We start from the raw sequence: 17,480 nt of genomic DNA on the forward strand, positions 1-17,480 counted from the left end.
AAAAAGAGGGGGTGGCACTTGGTCGGTTCGAATGCGCCCGACCCTTTCTTATGCTTTGCTAGAAATCCAACATTTTCTTTGCCACCTTGAAGTATCAAAGTACCTTACTAAGTCGGGAATACCCTGGCGCCCAAAACTACTATACTACCAATGTAAAGGCTGGGTAATGTGTACTGCACAAGAAGGCACAATAAAAACATTTCACTTCCAAACGAAACAAATAATTTACTCCTCGAAAAAGCACCTCTCTCACCATCTGTACAAGCAAAGAAGCATAAGCACAGTACATGTTATGTGGCAATCACTCTGCCACCAGCAGAATTAAGACAAGCGGCGCAGCAGCCAGACAAGCAAAAAGAATGTTTCTAAATTCTGCATAGCTGTGAACACAGTGCTGCATGCCAGCCTCACAGGGCCTGTCGGACAGTCCACCAAAAAGCTAAAGCAGGACAAAGGAAAAAAGAAAATGTGGCCACGCATTCTTTTTAAGGTTGTCAATGTTAGCGTGGAACGACTCTCTAGAGAAAGACGAGAGTACTTCTCGACTCGAAAGTGCGGCGACCTGAGACGATAGTCTGCAGGCATGAAAGACAAAGGAACTTGGTTCAAATGAAGCAGCTAGGAAGTTATGAAAGGATAAAAATAAAATGCTGCATCAAGGCATACCCGCTGATGCACAGCTATGGGAGCTCTGAACAGTTTTGAAATGAGTAGATTCGAAAAGTGGGCAGTGCAGCTCTTACGATACACACTCGTCAATAGTCCCCCTCGGCACATCAAAAATGAAAAGCATACCTTCTGGAAACCATATATAAACAAAAAAAAAGGGGGGGGGAGAATGGAGGGGGGGTTAACAGTTCAAATTCATTAATACAAAAAGAAAATTTCATTCGATCCCAATTGCATGACAAGGACAGCTGCAAGCAGAACACACAAGGATTGACATGTCTGCCCAGTAATGCAAGCCTAAATTGATTCAGGAGAAAAACATTCAAAAGAAAAAGAAATGGAAATAGCAACAGTGAACTTACAAAAATAATTCTCAATGTTGGTCTTCACTGAGCTGCTGGCAGATGAGCCATTGCGTTCAAGGATTAAAAAAAAAGAAATCGGTTAAAGTTTGCTTAAAAATGATCAATTTCACTTGTGTTTACGGAATACGCCCGATGTGCAAACCCAATGAACAGGCAACAGTTCATTATGAATGTGAACGAAGGTGCACACAGCATGAAGCAAATCTGAAGGAAAACCGATAGGCAAAACAGAAAGAACAGGATGCTTTGAAAGTCCATCCGCCCATAAATTATATTAGCCACGATGTGCTATCTGCAAGGACTGGTAAGCTAGACGAAATAAACTAGTGCAGAAACAACTAAGATCCAACTTAATAACGGTGCCAATCACCCCCCGTCAAAATTCTGCTAGACATCTCTCTAACTAAAATCATGTGTATTACTATTGTTTCTACAAAAGTACAAAGGAAAGTATGCGTAGGAGGAAGTGTGTGCACTGTTATTGATCCAAAATTGTTTAGACATTAAATAATCCGGCGTTACGGTGAAAGGCACACATCATCACAGTTACAAAGAAAAAAAAAAAGTGTCTAAAAGCAAAAGTTTAATAACAGAAACGGGACTTGTTAAGTAACAATCAACGATCCACGCAAATGAAGATGAACAACAACGGTTTGTAAGATCGCTACAGATGACTTAGTCCAAAGCAATCGCGGGAAATTGCATTAAGCAAGAAAGAAGAAAAAAGGCCCGCAAACACGCTGTTTGTTAAGCGTTCACCCTTCCTTTGTCTTTCGGCGGACTGGAACCAGTGCATCAATGCCTTTTGACACTACGCATCAGACTAGCAACATTGGCATTCACGTCTTGCGCCGACGTAAGTGGGGAAAAAAAAAGATAGTAAGGTTGAGTCAATTTCCACAGCACTTTATACCCGAGTACTTCACCATTCCATCGTGCATTCGGTGAGTTCAGAACAAGACAAGACTGGCCATCTTTAGACTGGACATTACACAAGCCTAAAATAAACATGATGGAAGCGATCAAAGATGGCACCACTATCGAGCAAAGCAATGAGGTTAGTTAATGACCTTTACATTTGCGATGAGTGAAACAGCGGGAAGGGGAGGGGACAGTACAAACAGGGCAGCGAAGCCACCTGCTTTTGATAATAAAAACAAGTTCTTTGTGGGAAATACCAGTTCACATCAGTCCCAAGCACTCACAATCGGCGCTTCGAGTTGGGGAAACTTCACTTGGCATCCTGACACCAGATGTTCAGAAGCCCAAATGTGCGATCGACTGAACAGCCGGTGGCGATGGTGGGAATGACGGCCACTCTCCTCAACACGAGCTTCGGTGGAATTGCCAATGGCATCACAAGTAATCCGGCAACATCGCCAGTAATTTGTTGGCATTACCAAGTTGTACCGAGATGCTGAAGTGAAGAAGGCACTTGGATGTATGCGGCAAGTTCGAGTCACGAGGGGTCGTGCACTGTGCGGTGACTCCGGAAGTCCTCGGCAGACAGCACCTGCTGGCAGGTTGCACACACGAGCAGTTGCACAGGCGACCCTTTGGGCAGTGCGCCAGACGTCGCCGCCTGCGCCCTCCGGTGTGCGTTGAACGTGGCCATGAGCTCCTGCTGCTTCCGAATGTCCGGCAGCAGGAACAACAGCTCGGGAAAGATGGCAATGAACTCCTTCTCGGAGCCAAACAGCTCGATGCAGCGGGCGAAGTACTCGTCGGCGGTCAGCACCCCCTGGCGAAACGAGCCCGACAGCGACTTGAACGTGGCGAAGAGGCCGTCCTCAGAGCGCTTGGCCAGGATCTGCTGCACGTCCTGGATCAAACTGAGATTCCGCTGCTGAAAGCCTGCTGGTGGCATGTACTGCGGCGGCACGGCAGGTGATGCAGGAGTTGTAGTCGTGGTCACGAGGGAGGACAGTGTCCCCATCGGTGCGTCGCACGCGCTGGGTCGCGCAAACCCGGGCGGTGGCTTGGGTTTGCCAAATCCCGGCGGAGGTGCAGCGGTCGCCGTTGGTCGTCCATTGAGACAGGGAAAATTCGAAACCGTCAGCCTCGGCGGCCGTTCGTCGGAGTCTGAAGTGTCGCCGTCGGAGGCCAGTTCCGGGGTAGGCGTGGGAGGTGCCTGGATAGTGGTCCCTTTCCTTGCTGCTGCAATGAGTTGGAGTAGGTTGTTCGTGGGAGCAGCGGTGGATGGCGCTGTTGATTCAGTACTCGTCTCGGATGGCTGTTTGCGTGTGACTGTCAATGATGACTTGGCAGTGCTGTCGGTGCTGTTGTTGTTGATTTCAGCCACCGGTTGGGGCTGTGACGACTCTGTTTGTTTAATCTCCTCCCCCTTTTTCTTTTTCTTTGTTTTTGCCAACTTCCCCGTGTTCCAAGGCGGTTCCGATTGAGGTGGAGGCGTTAGTGATGACGAGATTGAAATCCGGGCAATGCTACGTGTTGCCAGCGTCGGAAAGTCCTCCTCGAGCGCCATTTTTGATGAGGCCTTGGAGGCCGGCTTGTTTGCCCTGGCTGGCTCCGGTGCAGGTCTCGCCGTCACCACCACCGAAGCCATCGGCAGCTGTGGTTTCACCGAGCCACGGTCTCCTGATGCCTGTGCCAACCAGTTCGCTACGGATTTCCCTCCAGTACCATTGTTGTTTGCATCCTTCTGCTGCTGCTTCTGTTGTTGCTGCTGCTGCTGCTGCTGTTTCGTGACCGACCCTCGACCTGGTGGTATTCCATTGGCCTGGCCTTTGGCTTGTGCCTTGGCTGCCTTGCGAAGCGACACCATGGCTGTTGTTTGCGGCATAGCTGGCACCTGCTGCGTCGCGGAAGAGGATGATGGGTTGAGCGAAGGAAACTCGTCGACGCTGTTGACATTGACCTTGTCCGGTTTCCTGGGCGGGTATGACGAAGCTGCCACTGGAAACGGGTCAACGGCCGCCTTGTGCCCAGACGAAGTAGATGCAGATGATGCTGGTGCGGCCCCGTCACTGCCAAGCTGCGGGAACTCCTTCTCGCAGCGATAATCAACTGGTGGCTGCAATTCCCACGTCATGTCCAGGTTCTGCGGCCCCTGTGATCGCGACTGCACACCCTGCAGGTTCCGTGCCATCTGTTCATCCCTGCAGAAAGAAAAAAGTAGCTGAGCAGAAGAATTTTTAGAAGGACTCAAGGAACGTCAGTAAATCGGTTTCCATAGTGGCAAAGCACTATTTAAGGATTTTATATGCACTTCTCTCGCAAAAAAAAAAAAAAAGAAAAGGAGATTGGTTGTTAGCAAACAAAATGAATACAGTCGAACCCGGCTATATCGAACTCGCAAGAAAACGCCTATCAGTTCGATATAGAACATAATTCGATATAAGCCTGCTAAATAATTGGATGTCATAAAAGCACATACCATTTATAAAATCACTTTATTGATTAAACTAGCTTAGTTTCGCACGAAATAGTCCTGCATTCTCTTCTGCTTTGGCAATTTCGCTGCCTGCGACGCACGCACTTTTCCACATTAAGGAGTCGGAGCAGCTGAGGCCGCAACTTTCCGCATTCGCGCAGAAGCACCAGACTATTGCGAGCGCACCAATCATTTCGGAGGATGTGGGACCGTCGTTGCTTTCCTCATTGTGCCCACTTTCACTTGTGCTCGGTACGATGTTGGCAATGTAGTCTTCGTTTTCGGGCTCTCCCGTGGTCGCGACACATCATTTGCGCTCACAAACTCATCCACCGTTGATTCGTCAACAGCTTTCGGAAATTTTGACAGTTCGCTCCAAACTTCGGCAACACTGGCAACGGCTTCGTCGCATTCATCAAAATTCACGGTCATCACCGAGCACGCGGAAGTCGGCACGGCTGAAGCAATTTCAGATTAACCACTCGTACGCGGCCGTGCGTACGGGTCGGGTGCCACGGGCACCGGGTCGCGAGTTTGGACGCTTTAGCCCTAATCTCCCCCTTATTCTTCAAGATCGTGCCGAGAGTGCTCCTCGGAATCTTGTACTCTGCGGGGACATCCGACTTCTCACCGCGTTCGACACGATTTATCATTGCGAGCTTCACGACGAAAGGCTAATTCTGCCGCTTCATCACGGCAACACTGTGGGAGAAGGCCTACAAGGCGCACACAAAAACAGCGAGACAACTCGCACTTTCGCCATCTTGCGCGACGAGGGCGCAAGAGCATCTGATTGGCTGTCTGAGCAAGCGCTGTGGGCGGGCCAGGATCATTTTTTGCAGGGGGGGTGCCGACGGCTCGTCTGAGGCAGCGCGGTCGGGCGCGGTCACGGTAGGGAGAGCGGTTGGATGGAGCCGCGCAGCCGGGTTTTCTCCGCCACCGCGAGGGAAAGCCAACTTCCGGGGGCACTTTCCGCCACTTGACGTTCGATATATCGGGTGTCGCTGCTATTTTTGTTCGATGTAAGCGTAATTTTTGCGATATATACTCATTGTAACTATATCTGTCCAGAAATTGTTCGATATATAGAATAATTCGATGTAAACGGGTTCGATATAGTCGGGTTCGACTGTAGCAAAACTTCAATTTGTAACCTTTGTGCCCAAACTGCAGCGGTGTTGTATCAGAGGGATATCACGTATGTTGCAGCTTTTCTGCATGTCCATCTCCAGGCCTAGGAAAGCAGTGACTATCAACACTGGTGAAAAGAACCGAGGTTGGCCTAATAAAAGGCGTCAAGAATATGCACATGCCAATTCAGCCACCAAGTCAACATAGTCGAGCAGAAATGCGATATTTTGATATGTAGCTGGCACCTCCTCGAAACCGAAAGTAAGGGTCTGCCTAGTCACCAAGTCAGAGCAGATTCCATCCAAACTGCTGTACAAGCAAATCTGAGCCACTAACTAGAGAAGGACTGCACTTACGGTTTGTTGCGCAAGTTATGCGGGTCCAGGTTTGTTCCTTTAAGTGTTAAATTGTGACACGGTCTTAGGCAACTTGTTCGACTGCTATCACAAATTTTTATTATCAATCAAGCAGCTTCAAATGGCCCCCAACTCCACCTTTGATGTCTTTGTTCAAGAGGGCGGCAATTAAGTGAGGGAACTGCCACACAATGACTGTTGTGAAAAAACACACGGATCATATCGCTACGAGAGCATGGTCAGCCTCTGTTTAAGATGCCAGGGATGGAGATTTGGTGCTATTTGGAGACCGCACCTCTGTTTATTTGTACCGGCCGCTATGACAATGGTCAAAATACAGACTGAACAGTTTGCATGCAGGCATACGTGCAGGCAAGCGGCAATGCACTGGACATCGTTTCTGGCTGCTTGTAGAAGAGACATTTTTTTCTCACAAATTTGATATTTCGGACTCCGTTTATTCTGACATTTAAGCAGTCCCTGTCCATTCTGAACTATCAGTCAGCGACTATATTGCGCATGATATTTAAAGCTTGATATTTAAAGGGGTTCTATTTTGTTCGGTCTGTTTCTTGGAATAATTTTCCGTTTTCGTGGAAGTTCAAATTAACGAGGTTCCTTTGAACATTGGTTCAACAGAAAAGGCAGTGTTGTGTGGCTCTGGGTGAATTATTCGGCAGGTTCGAAAAAAAGTCAGTCGGCAATTGTAAAGGAATTTTCACTGTTAGGCTTGTGCTGGCTATGATCAGCATCAATGGCAATGCAACTGACACAAGCGAAAGTCATGACTTTACAAGTTGTCAAATTTACGTTTGTCAGTTTTGCATCCTCAGAAAATTACAAATAGCGAAATTCAAACTGAAGTGAATATTAAACAGTATATTATTCAATCAAATACAGCAAACCCCCTTTAGTACTTGCTTCAGATGACCACAGCAAAAATAAACTATGGTTCAAGAAAATGCAACAACAATTGTCGCAGCACTACAGATGAGACAGGAAGCTAGTTTCGAGTAAAACTTTATCTGAAGTTGAATAGAAATGCAACACACTAATGAAAATTGTCTAACTTGAAACTATTGAAACAAACTTCAAGACAAGCAAAGTCAAGCAATGACATGCGGCAGGCATGCCGACAATGGACAATGCTGTGTTGGTGGTGTGCTGTTACAGTTTCCAGGGTGTCTACCAAGTTGACATTTTCAAACTCCCCGAGTTTTCCTGTCAAGACAGGCTGACACCACGTCGCCCGATGCTGTCACTCAAGTAAGCGTTTTAAAAGATAAAGAAACAACTTAATTCAGTTTGAATAGGAAGGAGTGGTGTTTATTTTGTTCAAAAGAAAAAACTGAAGGGAGGGGATAGTAAAATGCACAGCAAATAAAAATAAGATAAAGCCCATTGTAAATTAAGTAGAACACTTTCAAATACAAATAAAAAGAGATGCATACAGAAGCAAATAATTTCGAAAATGAGAAATTTCTATCAAGTGATAGCACGATCACTGGTACAGTAAAACCTCGTTAAAACATACCCACTTAAACAGTAGTTTTGTTTTAAAAGTAGTAAAGTCAAATCCCCGACTCAGCGGCCATTGAACATAATGTGTTTTGTATCTGCATAAACCGTACCAGCTTATTGTGTACACATCGGTTAAAACGTAGCGTTTACACTTTTCCTCGCGCAAACATGGCGGTGCATCGTTTCCATCAGGTGGCCCGGCAGAACAACAAGCCTCAGAGATCAGAACAACGGCCTCCAAGTGCACTGTGCGTTTGCGCGTGAAGCCACATCAACATCAACATCAGTTCGACACCGTGCAGAGAGTGTTGTGGCATTGTGCAAGCGAGGATTCGCGTCATGCCAAAGTTCGGATAAAAAGACGCCGGGTGCTCAGCATAGAAGAAAAATTGGACATTGCACGTGCTATCAAGCGTGCCACAAAGAAGTCAGTGCTGGCACACAACAGGGATCTGCTGTTGACTACGGTGTGTGGCATTTGGAATGCGAAGAAGTTGCTCAGCAGCACTGCTGCGACCGCGAAGAGATGTTGGTTATGAGGTTCGACTTTTCGCCATCGTTGCCTTTGTTATTGACAGAGTGTCGACTAGTGGCAGTGATGAAGACGACACGGAAAGCGACAGCACGGGCGATTCAGGCCCGACAGTGGCAGAAGCTGCGCGTTACGTCAGCCTCATGAATGCAATTGTCGCGACGAGAACAGGGTGCGATAACGTAACAATTCCAAACAAAAGTATTCCGAACCCCGGCACTGGGCAATAAAAAAGGTGCCCCAGGACTTCTGCAGCGCTACTGCATGCTTGCACGGAGAATATGTAACGCCAATGAGGAATCTGCTACGCAAGTGTTTGCCGAGAAGAGGGGGCTGGCTGAAAAGCTGGCACGCAGCTTCAGTAAGTTTGAGGCTGCTGTCGTTCTGCTAGGCTGCCGCGGCATCAAACGAAAATAACGCTTTTGTCACGCGAAGTGGATAAATACTGCATGTTTTTTTCCCCTTTCATCGCACTCTCTCTAAGTTCCGTTTTTGACAGGTAAGTGGGCGATCTCATGCTATTTCTGTTAAACAGTACGGCCGTTTAGTACGTACTTTTTCTGAGCTCCGGCCAACTACGGTTTAACAAGGTGTCACGGTATTAGGCCTGTTGTCACAAGTTAGATTTTCTCAGTAGCTGGAAAGACGACCACAACTGTCGTCACATGCTCTCAGCCCGCACACAATGCCTACGTATTGTATTTCATTGCTTTCAAGACTTAATTTTGGTTTGGATGAGGGCCACCTGCGCATCTTTGCATCAGCCAACACTGCTTTTTGAGCGCAAGCTCCTTTAAAGGGCCCCTCACCAGGTCTGGCCATTTTGAGCTGACAAGCGCAGAGCATATAATGTGTGCTAACATTTGTGTTTGCAAAGAATTACATGAGTGTGACGTCGCTCATGGTGACATGTGTCATGGTGACATGAGTGTGACACGCTCATGGCAACGTCTGTTATTTGTGTGATATGTTGCTTGAAATGATGAATTGAAATTTAGAGAACTAATAAAACACAGAAATGGAATGTCTGCATGTTTTTTTGTTTTACTTGGCATCGAAGCAAGGGAGATTTACTTCTGCTTTGTCTGCTTGTTCCCATGGTAGTGCAGTCACGTGCGCAAGTACCGAAACTGTGCCATTTTCTTCTGTGTTCCAGCATGTGATCAAGCTCTGCGATCTGCTTGTTCTGCCTCAGTATTTGTGTAACACTGAATTATACTGCTAATCATGTGTCCTTGTACACAGTGCGCGAAATCGAGCGCTGCGATCACAGCAGCTTGCGCGCAATGCTGTCAGCAAGGGGCGCAGCGCCACGAGGGGGGAACCGGAGGGCGGGACTAGTGACGTGTGCTTCACATGATCCTCGAGGTTCAGTATAAGAGAACGCAAGGAAGAAATTTTGCTTGCGGAGGCTAGACAGGGTGAGTGGAGAGAGTCTCTTGTTATGCAGTGGTGCTCGCCTTCTGAAATCATGGGTTCACGGCACTGAAATATTTCCATCTTGGCTATTCATGAGCTGATCTGAAAAATTTTTGCGGCAGAACACTCCATAGAGGACACGTAACAACTTCCAGCATACAGTAGAACCCCGCTGTTACGTTCCTCACTGCTGCGTTTTCCCGGCTGCTACGTCCTTTTCATCCGGTCCCGGCATAGCTTCCATAGGATCCAATGTATAAGGAACCCCGCTGTTACGTCGTAGCTGTGAAAACGTTCCCGCATGATACGTCGCAACTTAGCCCCCCGAACCCGCCTGGGCTAAAGTAGGCAACGCGCTCCAACCGCCATTTTGGCTTTTGACGAGTTTTGGCCGGGCTTGGCTATGGAACTGGCTGCAAGAAGCCGCACGCCAGTTCGAGAGGCCGCCATCGAATTGGCGTGCGGCTTCTTGCAGCCAGCTCCATAGCCAAGCCCGGCCAAAACTCACCAAAAGCCAAAATGGCGGTCACATACGACGACTACGTCGCCGTGGATGTTGTTGTCGGGACGTCAGAGTGTCAGAGCATCGCCGAGATCGTTGGGATCTCGGTCGCGAGTGAAGTCGCAGACTGCGATGCACGAGCCGCATGATGCCGGGGAGTTGCCAAATCGTAGCTTTCGAAAAGCCGTTGCGGCTCTGGACCTCCTCCGCAGGTACGTCGCACCTCACAGCGACGCTGACAGCAATGCGGCCTTCCAGGCTATTGAGAAACGTGTGGTGATTTCTAGCGAGCGAAAGAAACGGCAAGCCACAATTCTGGACTTTTTTTTAGGTCCTAAGCGCACTCTGTGGAAATAAATTGTCTATAGTTGAAGCTGCACTTTTTTTCATTCATTTTCGGAGCTTTCCTCACTGTTGCGTTTTCCCGGCTGTTACGTTTCTTTTCCCCGGTCCGGTGAAAAACGTATGAACGGGGTTCCACTGTATAACCAAAATTTGCTATGGTGAGGGGCCCTTTAAAGAAGAGGCGGCACAGTTCTTTTCCGGATCATTCCTCAATGCAACGGTCATTTCTGCTCTTGTCCTCATTCCACCACGCGTTCACCCCAAGGACCATTTTGAAGCATCGTCTTGGTAAGTTGTATAGTCAAAATTCGATTTTTCGGACTCCTAGGGGACACGAAAACGTCCGAAGAATCAAATTGGGCAGTCCGAAAAAGCTCTGAAGACCTGCCACTACACTTATTAGGCATATCGGTGCTCATGCTGCGACAGGAGGCGGCGGTTGCACGCGTGTATAATTATGGAATATGTACTGTGTCTAGTGACGATTACCCCTTCCTACGCTTCTTAAGCTTCACCGCAATATTTCACGGATGCTTCAACGCGTAACATCACTGTGCTGAGGCGAAGCTGCCTTTCAGGAACCGGCATTATGCAATGCACTATGCTTCCTAAGCCAATCGCGAGGATTAGAGGCGTAGTCGGTGCCATTACTGACAGCGGTGAATTATTTCAACGAAAAACGGCAGCTAATGGCAAGAACCTTAATAGTGAATATCGAAGCAGCTAAGTCTCGCGTTGCCACAGTGGTGGCTACGGCTGCCAGTGGATCTGCGTGCGAGAGTGCTGGTTCGAGGCGGCGAGATAATCAAAATGGCTGCGTTGGCTTTGATTAATGCCGATTCGGGCCTGCGGTTACTACAAAGAGTCCGGAAAATCGGACAGCGAAGGGTTCTTGCGTCTAAAATTACAGACATTCTTCTAAATTGATTCTATGGGGCACGTGGTGGTGCATCGAAGCTGTCCGCATTATCGGGCATTTCCCAAAAATCGGGTGTCCGGAATATCGGGCGTACGGAAAATCGGTCGTTGACTGTACACTGGCAACTCCTCCAGCCGACGTGGCAGCGTCAAAGACGATTCGTTACGATTCGTCTCTTTTACTCAAGCCAGCAGTAGGGAGACTTTCATTCCGTTTCAATAAAATGACAGCTAATTTTCCCTGCCTGAAGCACAAATTCCGTCAGTTTTCCCCGAGTTTTTTCAGACTATTCAAAATACCTAAGAATTCCTGGTTTTCCCCGTTGGTCGACACACTGAGTTTCTGGTTTAATGGGCAAACTTATCATGGAGTGCTACATAACCAAATGTGCACACGACACGCACAGAGCCGCTACTAGGCTTCAGGCGACAAGTTCCTGGCGAGTCCGTCAGTGTCACATCACCTAGGAAACAAAACGAGACTGGCGTTTCAGAGTGCAAGAACCGGAAAGCGTAACAAAGAAGAACATATCAATTAAATTTTACTGTATTAGAAAATATTGTTACCAGGACCACCGACAGGCCCCAAGGAAATCAGACGTGTGGCGGGCATCTGATCGCCGTCCCCTTTGCTTTCACTGTGGCGAAGCTGGGCATGTCTACCGACAGTGCTCCTATCGAGAGCTCAGACTAAGCGGATTCTCAGCGAACTCGCCGCGACCTAAGTTCGGCCAGTGTCCTCCTGAAATTGAGGAATATGTTGCCCAGCAGCGCGGATCTCCGTCATGTCGACACCAGTCACGCTCCCCTTCGCCGCAGCGGTTTTCTCCGACTCGCCGTACGTATTCAAGCGTGGTGCAGGGTCGGTCGCCCAGCCCACGACAGGAAAACAAACCACAGCGACCTTTAGGGGCGAGGCCGCTCAGTCTGGACGTGCTCAAGGACCCCTAGTGATGCGTACGCGGACCGACGATACATTGACGATGACAGTACCTGCTGATTACGGAAGAAGAATTTCTTTGGACATTCCTGTACTGCTCAACGGTCGTGAATTGACTGCTTTAGTGGACACTGGAGCGGATTATTCTATAATCAGCGAAAAACTGGCCACCCTTCTGAAGAAAGTGACCACACCTTGGAATCAAACGCCAGTTCGTACAGCTGGCGGGCACATCTTCACACCACTCGGCATGTGCACGACACAAATACAGATTCGCGTCTCTACGTTTGTTGCCAGTTTGAGCATTCTCCCTCAGTGTTCTCGAGACCTAATCATCGGCATGGACTTTCTCAGGGAGCATGGAGCTATCATCAACATTCAACAACGCCTCGTCACTTTCTCAACAAAGAGCGCCACAGCGACGACCAACACCATCCACCCTCGAGCATCACTTCGTGTCATCGATGACGCTGTCACGTTACCACCGCGTGCAAGTGTCGTCGTTCAAGTAGCATGTGACAGGCTCGTACACGGTGAAGCGGTCGCAGAAAGCAATCACTCTCTCCTGCTTTCTCATGGTGTTTGCATAGCAAGAGGCCTTGTCGATCTCCACGATGGCCACTGTGAGGTTCTTGTCACCAACTTCAGCTACGAACACCGGCACCTTTTCCCCGGTACTGTCATCGCCTACGCCGACCCGATCGCCGATGTCACTGAGTGTTTTGTTTCCGAGGCAATCGGCACTGCTGAAGCACCTCTACGCAACGTCGACATTAGTCCAACACTTCCTGAAGAGAACAGACAAACCCTGCGCGAGTTGTTGCTTGAGTTCCACTCTTGCTTTGCACGGTTGTCGAAGATACGTCAAACATCGATTACGAAACACCGTATCATCACCTATGACGACGTGCCCCCCATACGGCAACAGCCTTATCGTGTTTCCCCGACCGAACGACATGCGATTCAAACGCAGGTGAAGGAAATGCTTCAAGACGGCATAATCCAGCCTTCATGCAGTCCTTGGTCATCGCCAGTCGTTCTCGTTAAAAGGAAAGATGGCACGCTTCGATTTTGTGTTGACTACCGGAAGCTAAACAACGTCACAAAGAAAGACGTGTACCCGTTGCCTCGTGTCGACGATTCTCTGGACAGCCTGAAGTATGCGAAGTATTTCTCCTCTATCGATCTGGAAAGTGGCTACTGGCAAATTGAAGTAGATGAGCGTGACCGCAAGAAAACTGCTTTCGTAACTCCGGACAGCCTTTACGAATTTAGAGTACTCCCTTTCGGCCTCCGTTCCGCTCCAGCCACATTCTAGCGAATGATGGATACCGTTCTCGCTGACCTCAAATGGAAAAGCTGCCTTGTCTATCTCGATGATGTCGTTGTCTTTTCGGAAACTTTTGACGAGCACCTTCGACGCCTTCGGAATGTACTCGAAGCCATTTGATTGGCATTTGTATACGGGACTGGAGATCACAATATTCACACAAGCCAATTTTTTTCCCTCCGTAATTCAGAGCAGATTAATCAATAGGCAGCAAGTTTTATGAAATAGAAAAGGATACTTTGCTATTGAATGGAAAGGTGACATACACTGCAATATTACAGGAACGATTGCTCGCAGAGTGTTGGGAATTCGCAAAAATCATGATAATTATGTGTCCTTGCAGGAAAAAGCAAGAACGTCAATACGAAGTCTCCGGAATGACTGAATCTTGAGGGATCACTGGTGTATACATTATGCCTGCGTAGTTTAACAATTTCTTGTCCGTACTCTTTTTTTTAATGAAGCAAAAATTTTTTGTTATGTGCATATATACGACAAAGGACAGTAAGAAATTCTCGCTGGAGTTACTGGCAAAGAACTGAAAGTTGTGTTTCCTCCTGAACTGCCACAAACTCGGATGTGTTGTAAGCAGCATGTGGTTCTTCAGGCATTCTCAATTCATAAACAATACAGTGAAGTATGGACTCAGATTATTATTTTGATAGCAATTACATGGACACTCAAGGCAAATATCCGCAGGCGTCGCTGCCGCCCTGATGTTCCGCATAAAGTCCAAGTCCTATAAGGTTGCGGCGGCACGCCATATGCCGTAGGTACAAGCGAAAGGTTGCAAGGGTAAGCCGAGAAGGATGGCAATACGGTATGTGTCTTCTCGTGCTCGCTAGGGACAAAGGTGGGGAGGGTGAGTGCGTGACGTGCTTGTTAATTCAGTTATGAGCAAATGCTTACAGCAGTTTATGCAGCTGATGAAACGACTAACCTTATTTTGTATAGCTGTCTAATGATTTGCAACCGCAATCAATGCTTCGCCTTTTGGACGAAAAAATGACTTTCGTGACGACTACTGTTGTAGCCATCCAAGGCAGGTGCCATGCATTAGGCAGCGGGCTCCAAAGCCACAGCACAGAGGCCTAACCTCGGCTCAGTGCGACTCAAACATGTGTGAAATGTCGGGGACAGTCCCTCTTAATTGCCAGCACAAAGTCGACAAATTACGTAATTTAGCATTGCTGACATTCACGTTTCTGAAAATAGCCTTGCTGGTCGTTTTTCTGGATGTTGGATATTTGCTGCAGAAAGCTAAGACTCCCACAGGAATCGTTGGCCCAACGAAGTTTCAGTGAATGGCAGTAACATTGACCAGAGTCCCAGAGCTTGACAAAGATACATGCCAGCACACCAGGATACCTGCTCGTGTCTGGCGGTGGGCCTCTCCCTGACCGCGGTTGTCGCAGTGGGCGTCGTCCGTGGCTCCCAGAGTCGTCGTAGTAGCCGCTGGATGCTGCACGCCAGGCCATAACAAGGTAATGTTAAAGAGACACAAGAGAGAAACATTAGATCACTTTATATTGATAAAATGTTCATCATGGAAGTAATACTCAGAGCGTTAAATACGTACAAGAAAAAGAAGAAAATTATTTGAAAAAGAAAATGATATGACATATATACATACACATATCAGTCAAATGATAGTGGCACATGTGCAAAAGAAAGCTGATCATCTCTTTGCAGCTAGATAATCAAAGCCTTTATCCAGTAGTGTAATAGCAGGACAGCTTGTGCAATGGTCCCTTAGTTTCATATGGTAGGTGTCGGATATCTCTCTGGTATGCCAATGTAAGCATGTGCATACTCGCATGACCGCCTTCTTGAGATGAGGCAAACTGCCACACAATAAAGTATTCTTTCAGAACTCTACTTTTGTTTATCTTGTGGTAACAGATTGGTCATTGGTAGAGAAATAAGGTCAAAGTTTCACTTTTAAGATTTTGTGCCAAAACCCCAGGCTCAGTATGCCACGGATTTTCAAAGTATCTTTTCTCATTCGGGCCATTGTGGCTTGGTAAAAGTTCCCAACAACTTCCCAAGCTACGCCTTTGACTCTTTTAGAACACAATCTACATTCCTGCCAAACCAATAATGGCGCGTTCACACTGAGACATTCGGCGTCTGGAGTGGCGCCCAGTTCGGCAGCAGCGAGATATGCCGGAATAGCCCCTTCCGCGCCGATTTCTCCCGGACCTATTTTTGCAGCAGCTTCTACCGAATTCCCTCACCGCGAACCGATCGGAGTGCGTCTCAGCAATTCGAAAGATGGCGGCTAAGCTCGACGTGCTCGTCATATCGCAGTGTTCGAACGCGTCGTGACAACGGATGCTCATCGAATTGGTGCGTAACCACCCTGTCCTTTTCGACAAGTACCACGCGTAGCACAAGGACTAAGCGAGCTGACAAAATGGCGTGACCAAGCTACGCGCGCTCTTGCAAAGCAGGACGCACCAACGAACGCCGGTGGCGTCGTCTCTTCGGCGAATGCTTCTGCGCGTCACGCATCGCCAGACAGGTGCTTGCCAGCAGGCCTAGCAATGCTGCCTCTTCTTGCTCAGGATTTATTATTGTCGTTGCAAGCCGTGATGAAGAGGCCAAAATAAAAACACATGAACTCTACCCGAGCGGAGATAACTGCGCAGTTTCTATAGGGTATACTATACAGCGGCAGTGGGCCCTCCGCTGAGGATTTTTTTAATTAAAAAATTAGTGGCACCACCGTCGCCTCCACCTGAATAAGCAGCTCCGCGCGCCGATCGGACGCAGTCACGTCGGAGACCCTACCTCAGCTGCATGGAGCTTTGACAGGCGTTTCACTCTGCTGCATCTAGTTCTGATACTCGGTGGCGGAAACAGCGATTTTCTTCCCCGCTGGCCTGCTGTCAATAAAATGGAGAAAGAGCGACGGAAACAATGCTAACGACACGACGACGATGGCGCGTCGAGCAGACGACAGCCACTCAGCCCGTGAGTTCCCCTCAGCCAAGGGGCGCTGCCGAAACAGGCGAGGCTTCAGGAGAAGGTGACGGCAGTGCCGCCACAATTTCAGTGTTGTTTGCAAAACCCTAGGCGCTTTTCAAACCGTCCGCTGAACCCACTCCCCATTCCAATACCCTCTAGTTTCGTGTCATGGGAGCATCCGGGATATCCCACACTTGCTTGGAGGTTAGCGTCCTACACGGCAGATGGCTCATGTATCGCGTTCCGGCGGGGCTGTGGGCAAGCAGTGTGCACAACGTGAATTTCGGCGGCAGGAGAATTCCGTTCGCTGTAGACGCCGGATACCCCCAGTGTAAACGTGCCATAAAGATTTCACTATGCTTGAGCAGACGCGATCAAAATTCCTCACACGACAGCAAGCTGGTGCAGGAACTGCCACCTGCTTTTCGTTCTTGCATTTTTTCAGGCAGCGTCATCTTGCAGTGAAAGTGGATTTACTAAAATAATTTTTCTCTATAGACCATTTTATTGGCGGAAGGAAATGTAGCCTAGAGCCAGCACGCCACGCCACTCTCTTCCTCATTAAAGAAATTCCATTGAAGTTCCAAAGAAGTTCCAAGAAGATAATGTTGCCATTGCAGAGAGTAGTTTGTTTTTCAGCTCTCTCAAGTTGGTGAGGAGCCCTTGCACAAGGCACCACTCGAGACCTAAGAGTGTGCATACTCTTTCAATGTGTTGTGTGCACCTGGTTGATCGCGGCATATTCGCAGCCACTGTCACTACACTGTTTTATCGAGTGCTCCATGTTCACGGCCCTTCAGGTAGAGTTATATTAAAGTTCTTTATCTTGTAAAGCTTGATCCCCAGCTGCTGGTGCACAATGCTTAAGAAATCAATGCATAGGAATTTTAGGAGCACTAAAGCTAGCAAAACGTGTTTCCTTGGAGTTCAGCTAGTTACCTGGATTTGGATGTATGCTGCTGTGGCACACCGCATGGCACACAGAAACACTTCTGATTGTTGTGACCTCAGTGATAATTTAATAGAGTTCAAGGCTAGATATACAAAAGCACCTTGCATGTATCAATAATGTTCAGTCTTGACTCACC

The 17,480-nt window shown here is 48.0% G+C and overlaps 1 protein-coding gene across 2 annotated transcripts in view; it reads right to left on the bottom strand.

The window, feature by feature from the left end:
* Positions 1-205: 205 nt before the first annotated feature.
* The window catches only part of LOC142590518 (E3 ubiquitin-protein ligase ZNF598-like), a 51,290-nt gene continuing 34,015 nt past the window's right edge, over positions 206-17,480 (bottom strand). Inside the window, exons 5-6 of one of the 2 annotated variants that reach the window (XM_075702705.1) lie at positions 14,791-14,884; positions 206-4,153 (exon numbers count right to left, since the gene is read on the bottom strand). In XM_075702705.1, coding sequence (XP_075558820.1) covers positions 2,494-4,153; positions 14,791-14,884 — 1,754 coding nt within the window. In that variant the 3' untranslated portion in view covers positions 206-2,493. Of the gene's footprint in view, positions 4,154-14,774; positions 14,885-17,480 lie in introns of both variants that reach the window. The other variant, XM_075702706.1, reaches the window with a different exon arrangement.

This window comes from Dermacentor variabilis, chromosome 8, assembly GCF_050947875.1.
Source record: "Dermacentor variabilis isolate Ectoservices chromosome 8, ASM5094787v1, whole genome shotgun sequence".
Lineage (NCBI taxonomy): Eukaryota > Metazoa > Arthropoda > Arachnida > Ixodida > Ixodidae > Dermacentor > Dermacentor variabilis.